Source organism: Megalobrama amblycephala, linkage group LG20, assembly GCF_018812025.1.
Source record: "Megalobrama amblycephala isolate DHTTF-2021 linkage group LG20, ASM1881202v1, whole genome shotgun sequence".
NCBI lineage: Eukaryota > Metazoa > Chordata > Actinopteri > Cypriniformes > Xenocyprididae > Megalobrama > Megalobrama amblycephala.
The window spans coordinates 21,538,374-21,550,863 of NC_063063.1; the positions used below are offsets into that span (position 1 = coordinate 21,538,374).

Here is a 12,490-nt window from a genome sequence, read left to right on the forward strand (position 1 = left end):
ATCACGATTAATCGCATAGAAAATAAAAGTTTGAGTTTGTCTAATATATGTGGGTGTACTGTGTGTAATTATTATGTATATATAAATACAAACACATCCATGTATATATTTGAGAAATATTTACAAGTATATGTATTTATTTATATTTTTATATAATTTATATTATATATAAATACATTTTTTGTACATAAATAACATATTTCTCTTAAATATATACATTAATTTGTGTGTATTTATATATACATATTATTTACACACATTACTCACATATATATTATGCAAACTCAAACTTTTATTTTGTATGCGATTAATTGTTTGACAGCCCTAATATATATATATATATATATATATATATATATATATATATATATATATATATATATATATATATATATATATATATATATATACAGACACACACACACACACATATATATATATATATATATATATATATATATATATATATATATATATATATATATATATATATATATATATATAGTCACTTGTTTAATGAAATGTTTCACTATTACTATTTTTTACTGTATTTTGATCAAATATATGCAGCCCTGGTGAGCATTAGAGGCTTTTTTCAAAAACATTAAAAAATCTTGATGATAAAAAAAACCCAACAACACACTGCAGGAGATACATCCCTACTTCGTTTTACTTATAAGGTAACAATATCATATGTTTGTGGTATATGAAAGTGTGACACTAATAAAGGAACCCAAAGAGCAGCAGGCATGAGGGCATACAATGTCTGCCATCATACAGTACTTTGGTTAGTGTTTTAGTCTTGATGTGTACAAAGTGTATAAAGCACATAGTGTATCATTTACAGAGATGCACCTAAACACTTAAGAGAAGAACAAAGTTATTATTTAAGATGTAGGCTAGAAAGTGTGAAGGGAATCTGGGTCATAAAACCTAGTCAGTGAGGATAGAATCCTAATTTAGTATTAGGATGAATTTCTCATTTAGCAACTTGTTAACTTAAATGTTTACATTTACTGCACTCAGTGTACTGGAGCATGATGGGCTGTTCTTTGCAATTGTTACAATGTAGGTAAAATTAAGTGCTTGCTATCTTGTTGTCTTGACTGGCCGTCAAGTCAACTTTATTTACATGGGAAATAGGAAATATATTCTAAAAAAAAAAAAAAAACTTTAACAGAAATAGGAAGTTATGTTTTCACGCATTTCCTAAAAATATGACACAAAACGTTTAATGAAGCTTCTCAAGTACTGCAATGGGCATTCTAAGGATGCACGCACTGGCCTCCTGTCTCTTTAAATATATCCCCTTCCCATTGCGCATGCGCGGACATCTCCGTGTTGAGTTTGCTCCAATCTGAGGAGCAGCCAGCGCGAGCTGCTCGTAGTATGGGAGCTTAAACGGTGGTCGAGGGGGCCAAAATTCGCGTACTGAGGGGTTTTCAGCGCCCGGGGACGAAGAGGATATATATCCATATTGAGGCTCGACACTTTTGACAAGGAGTTTATTACGTTGAGCCTGAAAAACAGCGAAAGAATATGCGGATAACGGATAGTACCTCAGGTTTTCCAAATCCCTCAGCGCAACGGACAACAGCAGAAACAACATCCATGTTACTGGCTGCTGCGGTTATAAAGGATGCTTTTTACTCCGAAACCTTCTCCGTTTAGCCTGTTTTCCCGTGGCATATGAACGTTTAGCCACGAAAATCGCAAGGTTTAAAGGCTGTAAAGCACACAAGCAGTGTATTTGAACAGCCAGCTGAATGTTTACGCTTTAAAATGGCTGCGGACGGGATCAGAATAAGACCGTTGAATAATATGATTCTTTAAAGCTGGAAATACCCCATCTCTTGAGTTATGGTAATGATCTGGGAGGAAAGGTTTTTTTCAATGTTATGGGGAATTATTTTCCAGCCCTGTAACTGCAGGAGGTAACGTAGGAAATTCCTGCTCTTGTTCAGAAACACAATGAGGCGAGACAGTTGATTTAATATGCCTGTGTTTATGCTGATTTTATCTTATCACACTCGGATCTGGAGGTTTTCCCTTAAACGATTGCCTAGATTTCAGGAAACGATCGCTGATGTTTAAGGAATATTCATGATCTATAAGTGAACGGATCACCCCTGCTGTTATAATTGAAACAATCTGGGCACCAGTAAGCAGGGAAGAAAGGCCCTAAGATATTGATACCCAATTCAACAGCAGCAGCAGCAGCAGCAGCATCCTTAAACCATGAATGCTGGGAAGAGGATGCTCAGACCTGAGCTGTTTCTGGTCAGACAGAGACTGCAGGGCATGCAGAGATATTTATGGCTCTGTGTGATGTTCTCCCTGGTGCTGATATCAGACGGCTCTCCATCTAAACCCTGTGAGAAGAGCTGTCTGTCAGGCAGGTGTGTGAACGGATCTTGTGTCTGTGATCGTGGATGGGTTGGTGACCAATGTCAACACTGCCAGGGAAGATTCAAGTGAGTATTTACTAAAACATTTAAGAGTATGAGACATTTGAACCTGTTTTCAGCTCAAGAGGAACATGGAAGCATCAAATATATGTGATTTCTTTAATTGTTAGTTAGTTTATTAAGCATTTAAAGGTCTGTTATTGTATACTATGTGTATGTTAATGATTTGAAGCATTGGATATTCATATTTGTCTAAGAATTTTTGATAAATTGAAAGGGACTTTTCACATATGTGCACCATCTGGTTAAAAACTGATACGAGGGGCATTTGTTCTTGACTCGTCCCTCCTTTCAGACTATTTTCATATGGCTGAAAATATAAATTACATTTCCACATTGAAATCTTTCTTGGTATACTCCTGGCAAATCCTGTGGGTCCTGGCACAGTTTAGTTGAATTAAAGTTTTGTACTTTTAGCACACATAAATTAAGTTTGCTAAGCATTTAGGCCTACTACACTCTGGTTTCTATAAAGCAGCACTGAAAAACTGGATGCTCTAATTTGATGGTTTCTTGCTGGTCACACATTTACTTTACACAGTTATAGATTAGTAGTTTTTAACTAATTGTACAGATGATCTGATGAGAGTTTTCAAACATTTACTATACTGTCTTTATTAATTCTGGGTCTTTGTCAAAGTTACTGTGGGCAGACATGATTTAGTTTTAAACGATTGCAGCTTGACAGCTGTATGATAAATGAAACTCTTGAACAAAGCTCCTGCACTCCTGTATCTTAAAATAGCATCCCACTCTGGTTGGGTGCAACAAAGATCTCTCTTCACTCCATCTTAGAAGCAGCTGAGAGGATGCTCTTGGCATTTATAAGTGCTGTCACTCAAACTAAACTTTATACTGACACCCAGACCTGTATAACAAAGGTTGAAAACAACAATGGCTGGATGAAAGGAGGTGGTCTCCGTTGATGTTTTGATACACTTGGCTATTTTTGCAGCTTCCATGCTGGTCCAGGTGACCAGGAAATACTAAGAAGACCAGGGAGTTATATGACTCTGTCATACTGGCCATTAGCTGCTGCTCCACAAGATGCATGATCAAACAACAAAGGCTGTCACCTTGACAAATAACAGTTTGTCGTTATAAAGACTAGCTAAGTGGATACATGGGATAGAAACTGTGCCTGGTGTACCACTCCATTGTTTTGAACATGGCTTGCATGTGCAGATGTTGTTTATGAGGATGCAGAATTATTAATGGCCTGTGTTAGGTTTCAGGCTCATAAACAACAATCTCCTTTCATGATAGGGCTTTAATAATGTAGATCGAGACCAGTCTGTGTCTGCTCAAAGTTAAAATATAACAAGGAAAATGAAGGTAATTTATAATTTTCTAGTCACTATGTAAGTAACCTGCCTAGAGTCAACTTTGCTGTTAAAAGTGAGTGATTTAGAAATTTCTAGAGCAGTAACAATGTCATAGCCTAAACCTTAATCTTGCTCAGAGATGGGTTGGCGTTCTGTGGCTTTTTGATGTTGTGCCATCTAATGATGTAACTTCCTTGTGTTATTTTCCTGTATTTTGAAGTGTTCATTTAGACTGGAGATGAAACCACAGTAAATTAAGTTTCAGATTCAGTAGACTTAAAGTTGCATATAAATTGTGCTGATGTTTATAAGTATAGATAAAATTGATTTAAATGAAATTATTTAAATGTGTTTTTTGTCCTTAAATGGTTTATATATTGTCTGTGTAAATAATTTTGAGTATTTTATAGTGCCATTATCTGCCATACTGATGTGGATTGCTGTGTACATGGATTTTAGAATGTCACCCTTCATGTCATGTAATTTCTCTTGAAATTATCTTTATAATTAGAGTAGGGTTGGGCGGCATGATGATAGTGATTTTGCTATATCGCGGTATGTAATATAGCACTATTGACACTTAAGAGTGATGAAATGCATGAATGAGAATATAAAAAGTTAGACGTGCTTAAAAGAGTTGAGCGCAATATATCCTGAAAAGGAACTACATACTGCCAGAGTACATGCATGGAAAGCTGCCTCTCTTAAAAGGCATTCGCAAATTTGGGACGTGTTCGATGTTAAAAACAAGCGTGCGTGCCGCACAAGTCCTGAAAATTGAAGCCAAAAGCATCTCGATCGCCCTCAGGTGGTTGGTCCCAGTATAGGGCTCGACAATAAGGACTGCCCGATGGCCCGGGGCCAGTGTGAACGACGCTCGGGACAGTAGACAGAACGGTCACTTGCTCGATCGGGCCAGTGCTGTAGTGTGTGCGTTATATATCGTCTATGATATCGTAATTGTTGATTTAATGACCTGATATTATCGAGTATGTCCCCCACTTTACAAAAAACACACAAAAACACACCCATTGAGTGCACGCATACACTACGTGACGTAGTCTAGTAGGTTAGACTAGTGCGCGTGCATATTTAAAGTGCATGCTTTCACTGCGTGATTTAGTCTATTAAAATGCGTTTATTATTCCCCCCAGAATTCAAGATAAGGGGCAAAAATACATTTTAGACACCAAATCGTCTGTTTAGCTCTATTTCGCCAATGAAAATAGTTCAAAAGTCCACGGCATTGTTTTGCGTCTTTGAGCAACACTTAATGAATCAGCTGTTTGAATGAATCGGTTGAATCTCAATGATTCGCTCATTAACAGTGATTCGCTGCCACCTACTGGCGGGTTTAATTTCACATTTAAAGTGTCTTCATTTTTTTTATAATTTCAAATAACAGTATTTAACGTTTTATAGTTTCAACATTAAAAACATTTTTATGCATCTGTTACTGCTCTTGACTGATTAACTTTAATAAAGTTTAATCTATTCTATTGTTATACATTAGATCACAATTTCTGTACCTGAAAATCTCCTGCTTAAACCTACATGATAATCTTGAAAAGCACCGTTTATTTCATTTATATGTTTGTTCTATTGTATTTATTTGTGCTATTACTCGTAATTTGATTATTTGTTACCATTTTATTACTTATTGTTTATTTGTCTAACAATATTTAAAATATAAGTTAATCTAGCTTTTGGTGCATAACCATATTTATTGAGGTTAAATGTAACAAAGACAATGAAAACAATAACTTGTCTTATTTTATAGGCCCATTTTCTTGTTTTTTACTTTTACTAATTTTTTGTTGTGGGGCCAGTGAAAATTTTGGCGGGGCAAGAAAATGTTACAAGTTACAAGTCACCAATTTCAATGCAATGAGTAAAAGTCTTAGAGTATCTAATTTTAACAGTACTTAAAGGTGCCCTAGATTATGTTTTTAAAAGATGTAATATAAGTCTAAGGTGTCCGCTGAATGTGTCTGTGAAGTTTCAGATCAAAATACCCCATAGATTTTTTTTTTATTAATTTTTTTAACTGCCTATTTTGGGGCATCATTATAAACGCGCCGATTTTATGCTGCAGCCTCTTTAAATCCCGTGGTCCACGCCCACAGAGCTTCGCTTGCCTTGAACAGTGCCTTAACAAAGTTTACACAGCTAATATAACCCTCAAAATGGATCTTTACAAAGTGTTCGTCATGCATGCGACATGCGTGCGTCGGATTATGTGAGTATTGTATACTGTTATATTGTTTACTTCTGATTTTGAATGAGTTTGATAGTGCTCCGTGGCTAATGGCTAATGCTACTCTGTTGGAGAGATTTATAAAGAATGAAGTTGTGTTTATGCATTATACAGACTGCAAGTGTTTAAAAATGAAAATAACGACGGCTCTCTTGTCTCCGTGAATACAGTAATAACCGATGGTAACTTTAACCACATTTAACAGTACATTAGCAACATGCTAACGAAACATTTAGAAAGACAGTTTACAAATATCACTAAAAATATCATGTTATCATGGATCATGTCAGTTATTATTGCTCCATCTGCCATTTTTCGCTATTGTACTTGCTTGCTTACCTAGTCTGATGATTCAGCTGTGCACATCCAGACGTTACTGGCTGCCCTTGTCTAATGCCCTTTATAATGTTGGAAACGTGGGCTGGCATATGCAAATATTGGGGGCGTACACCCCGACTGTTACGTAACAATCGGTGTTATGTTGAGATTCGCCTGTTCTTCGGAGGTCTTTTAAACAAATGAGATTTATATAAAAAGGAGGAAACAATGGAGTTTGAGACTCACTGTATGTCATTTCCATGTACTGAACTCTTGTTATTTAACAATGCCAAGATAAATTCAATTTTTCATTCGAGGGCACCTTTAAGTATTTTTTACTTAGGCTCAAAGATGCACTAGTCAGTAACACCTAAGAGTCATGCCAGTGAAAAACAAGAAACAGGAGAGCAAGCATGTTTATTTTCTAAAGTCGAAATAAAACTGAGCTCATCAATATTGCAATCGACACAACAGCCTCTTAAATGTCTACAGACACTCAGGTCTCAGTTAAGCTCAAGTACTCGAAAAGAGCATAAGTAAACTGATATCCTTCAAAAAGGTCTCTTCAGTATATTGGATAAATAAAATAACTTAAAGCCTAGAAAAGTCAAAGCCTAAGCCATGCAAAATGTTGGAGTAAAGAGTACATATACTTATTCAATAATGTAGTCAAGTTGAGAGTAAAAGTTGCTAATATATTTGATATGATACAAGATACAAGGCCCCATTGACTTTCATAATATACTATGGAATACAGGTTTAGAAGAACAACTAATTATATTACAGCAGTAATAACATTTACTCAGACACTTTACACCACTGATAAAATCTGTATATATTAGGGCTGTAACGATATGCGATATGAAACCGAAATCGCGATACGCAGGTCCACGAACCTGTATCGCGATGTGAGAAGGCAGAATCGCGACACACCCCTTCCAACTCCCAGAGTTATCCTTCCTGTCCAGATCCAATGCTACCACATTTTTAAATTACTATAAGTATTAGGGGTGTAACGATTTATCGTAAATGGTGTGTCTCAATCAGCTCTCTAGTTCAGTAAGTGTTTCGGGCACACATTGAATCTTGCAAGCAGGTTTAAACGTTTCTCATGTCAGTCTCTTGCATGGTCGCGTGAGAAACGTCGTGGCTTTCTTTCACCGCAGTGCACAGCAACGGCTGTGCTCACAGAAAAGCAAAAGACGCTTGCGATGCTTTGCTTTAAGAAGTTCTGTGGGGCCGTTCACATATTGCGTCTTTTCCGCGTGCAAGTCAGTTATTATTTTCAAATGTAGCCGCGCGGCAGGCGCGCTCATAAAGGGATCAACGCGGTCGCGACGCGCGTGCAATTCTCAACTTCTCAGAATGCCGCAAGCGCACCGCAGGTCGTGTGACAAGAATCAACCGATCAGCTATGGCCTTTCCGTAACAAAACATCAAAAGCTCAGCCGAACAGCTGATCATAGCTGTACATGGTGGTTTTTATATCTTATCTCCATCAATATATCTCGTAGTAAAACTAATGCAAGGGCTAGAAATCATTTATCCTTTGCAGAAACATCCTGATCCTCTTAGAGAGCTCAGTTCATGGTTGCATAGCAACGACCGACGCCACGGGAGCGCAAGCGCTTTGGAAAGAAGGAGAAGCGGTGCGGCCGCGCCTTCCACGCGTTTTTAGACGCGATATGTGAACGGCCCCTATTCATAATTCTAAGTTCATGTTAAATTTAACATTTTTTTTCAGTGACAGACAGCCCTATTCAACTGTTAATTTGAATACAGAAGGTTTTTATTAAAATTTTATATTTATTTATTTTATTGAAATGTGATCTTGTATGTACAACAAGGAAAATTATTGAAATTTGTTCATGTTTTTTTAATAAATCTTGTTTGAATTTCAGTTTCATTTTGTTCAAAATATCGTGATACGTATCGTATCGTGAACTCCGTATCGAGATACGTATCGTATCGTGACCTGAGCGTATCGTTACACCCCTAGTATATATATGTGACATAGTTCCTGTACCTGGTTACTTTTTTTTATTTTATTTTTATAATTTTTCTTTTCTTGTTTTTAACCTTTTCACCCTCTTCATTTGAGATGGTCCTGCTGTATGACAGATGCATTTTAAAAAGTACAAATATTCTATTAGTATCTCCATTAATATGTCATATAAGATGCATGCATAATAATTATAAAAGAATTAGCAAAAAAAAAAAAAAAATTCAAATGGTTTTAGAATGAGTATAATATTTAACACCACAGGACGTGTCAGCTTCCCAACGTACGTCAGCTACCCCTGTGCAAACATCTATTTGAAATATGTCAGGGGTATTCAAAAATAATGTGTGCTCTAGACTGCTGAATAGCTAGTTGTTGGTGAAACGATTTGGCATTTGTGTTAAGCCAAGCCAGTCGTCATGATCTGTGCACTATTTTTAGTCTGATCTTTATGGATGTGCAATGTAAGCTACATCATCTTCATCAAACAAGCCTAACAGATTGTTTTGCTTAGACCAACTGCAGGTCTAGTAGTCAGACACTGGAAGGTTTTGTTCAAGTGTGTAGAATTTTTATCTTTTTAAAATTAGTTTCAATTTCATGTGCTTATGGTTTATGAAAGGCTGATTATTATCTTACACAGTATATCAAAGTCAGTATACGAGAAAGTTCCTGGTAGTTTCCAACATATCTCTTAAGGCAGGAACACACCAAGCCGACGGTCGCCGTCGCCGTTTTTGTATGTTGGCTGACTAAGTTTTCTCAGTGTGTTCAGCACCGTCGGCTGAAGTTGGTCCTTGTCTGCTTTTTTCAGCCCATTCGACATGTTGAATCGCCGTCGGAGCTTGTCGGTCCATCAGGGCTATCTGATCATTCGGGCTGGGCGATATATCGCATGCGATTGTCACGCACATTTCGTCAGTAAAGCCGGTTCCCTGATTACCGCTAAATCGCCATCACCTGCTTTCAAATGGAGCGGCATTTAATAGACAGAGCCGTAGATCACTGACAAGCTACACAATATCGCGTTCATTATCGCAGATGAATCGCCTTCGATAATGAACGCGATATTGCGTAGCTTGTCAGTGATCTACGGCTCTATCTATTAAATGCCGCGATTTAGCGGTAATCAGGGAACCGGCTTTACTGACGAAATGCGCGTGACAATCGCATGTGATATATCGCCCAGCCCTACTGATCATTCTGATTGGCTGTTCAGCTACTGCCACCTGCTGGTGCAGAAAGGCATTTCATCTTACGTAGGCGCAGAATGGACATGCTGCTTGGCCGTCGGCTGTCAAGCGTCGGTTTGGTTTGTCAGGGCACCTTTGGACCCAGACGCTGCCGACATGAGCCAACCGCGCAGTCTGCTTTCATCACCACTAGTTTGTTGGCGTCGGCTTGATGTGCTCCTGCCTTTAAGCTGCATTTCCACCGCAGGAACTTTCCCCAGGAACTAGAGACTTTGGGGTGGTACTCGGTGTGTTTCGACCACTGGAACCAGGATCTAAATGAAGTTCTGTGTAAAAATTTCCCCCTCAGTAAGGACCTGCTCGCTAGGTAGTACTTTTTCAAAGTTCCAGAACTTTCAGGGGTGGGACTTGGGCGCTGAACAAGCTGATTGGTTGAGTTCACACATCATTTTATTTCAACTACCATTTATAAAATACAAGGGCACCTCAGTTGTGGGTAATGAGAGTGGAAGAAAGTGCTGTTCATTCACTCCCCCCTTCCTGCTGGTACTGAGACTCGAAACCTTTGGGTTACAAGTCCGACTCTCTAACCATTAGGCCATAACTGCCCCTTTTCCTGTATTAGCTAGGTAAGGCAGGTTGGACAAAGGTGAGTCCATCGGAGGCAACATGAAATCTATTTAAAATCTCTTTTGCTTTGGATCAAGCATAGATCCAATCATTTGTAATACGAAGAGCTCTGTCATTCACCCACTGTGTGGATGCGTCCCCTGTATCACACTTCACCCAAACATCCTGGACAATAACAAGGAGTGTTTGAATCCTATGAAATGGTGCTTCCACTCTAAAATCCCCTTTGTCAGTAAGTGTCTCACAGCTGTTAATGGAGTCACTTTCTCAACTCCTTATGAACAGATCTTGCTGTTGTACATTTGATCTTGCTTGCTCAGTGAGGTTAAATATAGCTCCTCAGTGTTTTTGATTGAATTGTAAGTCAAATGTGGTAGAATCACATTTACATGTTTATAATGATGCGTACATAGTCCTGATTTGTAGTTAAAAGGTTGTTCGGTGGAGAAAATACACGCTAGATAAAACCACAACTTTAAATAAATGAACAGACCTGAATTGTTCAGCAGTCCTAACCTAGTGTCCTTGCCTCCACATCAAACTGCCACTAAAAACAGCTTTCCTGTTACACAACAGCTAAACGAACAAGTGGTGGGAGGCAACACACCGACTACAGGAAGACAAGGGCTGTGAAGAGAGGCAGGTTCAGGAAGTGATCGGCAGATATCAGTGGACTCCTGTTCACGTGGCAGGAAACAGGGCTTGAGTTAGCTGACGAAGAGGCCCTCTCTAATTGGACTTTGCTAAGTGTCAACATTTGAGTATGGCTTACTGCAGTGCTGAGTTGCACCTTTCAGACCCTATTTACCTTCAGCACACAAGTCTTTGTTTTTGTAATATTGCATCGGCTCTTCTGCAGATGTAACTCCCTTCCCGTCCCTTTCTGAATGCCTGAGGCCAGCCTTTGAGCGAGGCTGAGCGAAGCGAACCTTGCCAAGTGCAACTTCAAAGCCGCTGGGACAGGTATTAATCCTGCCTGTTGGTGGATATTTTTGCTTTGGTACTGGCCTATAAAATATGCATGAAAACCTGGTGAATATTTTAACTGTTGACTCACCTACGGTTGCCTATTTTGCCTCTCTTCTGGGCCGCTGAGTATGTGCCCGCACAAAGAAACATCACTCTCTCCAACATTCAGCCTGAGGGATGTCCTCCCCGGCACAGGAAGTGGTGCACCGTGATTACTGTTTTTAACCACTCTTAAAATCTCACTGTCTGATTATAGAGAGCACAGAGTGGAGAAATAGCCTGTTAATAGGCTACGATTTAACCTCCAACAAGAATGTTGCAAGAATGCCTGGTTTTTAGCATTTGCATTAAGGTTGGCTGTATGTCACAGAAATTTTGTTGTGAAGAAATTCTTTACTTCAAGTGAGGAACGATTCACAGACTGAAAGAAATGACTACAAATTCAGGTGCAAAAATCAAAGATTTGTTTGCAGGCTGTTGTCACTTTGCATTGTGGTGGACATTTATGAATTTAGTTTTTATTTAAAGAATTACAGAATTTGGATATGTTCAGACTAGCACCCTAAAAGGTTTTTTTAAATGTCAAAAAGTGAGATTCTGGACAATATCAGCATCTTTATAATGTTGTGATGATGTTGCAATGATAAGGGAACACAAACTATTAAAGCATTTTTTTAAACATAAATGTGTAATCCATCTAAAGTGTGTTCTAATTGGCTTCAGCAAAAATTAAAATTAACTTTCAGCAAAAAAGTTGTTCTGACTTGGTTATCTTCAAAAAAGAAAAAAGTCTGATTGTAACTCTACTGTATACACTAGTGTTCACAAGTTTGGGGTCAGTGCGTTTTTTTTTTTTTTTTGAAAGAAATTAGTACTTTTATTCAGCAAGAATACATTTTGATTAAAAAAATGACAGTAAATACTTTTAAATTGTTACAAAAACATTCAAGTAAATGCAGTTTTCTTGGACTTTCGATACATCAAAGAATTATGGAGAAAAAAAATCACATTCACACAAAAATATTAAGCAGCACAACTAGGGCTGGGCGATGTATCGAATGCTTTTTGAAGCGGCATTTAATAGACAGAGCCGTAGATCACTGATAAGCCACGCAATATCGCGATCAATATCGATATGTATCGCCGTCGATATTGAACGCAATATTGCGTGGCTTATCAGTGATCTACGGCTCTGTCTATTAAATGCCGCTCCATTTGAAAGCAGGTGATGGCGATTTAGCGGTAATCAGGGAACCGGCTTTACTGAAGAAATGCGCGCGACAAAAGCATTCGATACATCGCCCAGCCCTAAGCACAACTGTTTTACT

General features: G+C 38.1%; 1 protein-coding gene across 2 annotated transcripts in view; it reads left to right on the plus strand.

The window, feature by feature from the left end:
• Positions 1-1,326: 1,326 nt before the first annotated feature.
• Positions 1,327-12,490, plus strand: part of atrnl1b (attractin-like 1b) — a 109,052-nt gene continuing 97,888 nt past the window's right edge. For both annotated transcript variants that reach the window (XM_048171138.1, XM_048171139.1), the window contains exon 1: positions 1,327-2,474. In XM_048171138.1, coding sequence (XP_048027095.1) covers positions 2,239-2,474 — 236 coding nt within the window. In that variant the 5' untranslated portion in view covers positions 1,327-2,238. The remainder of the gene's footprint in view (positions 2,475-12,490) is intronic.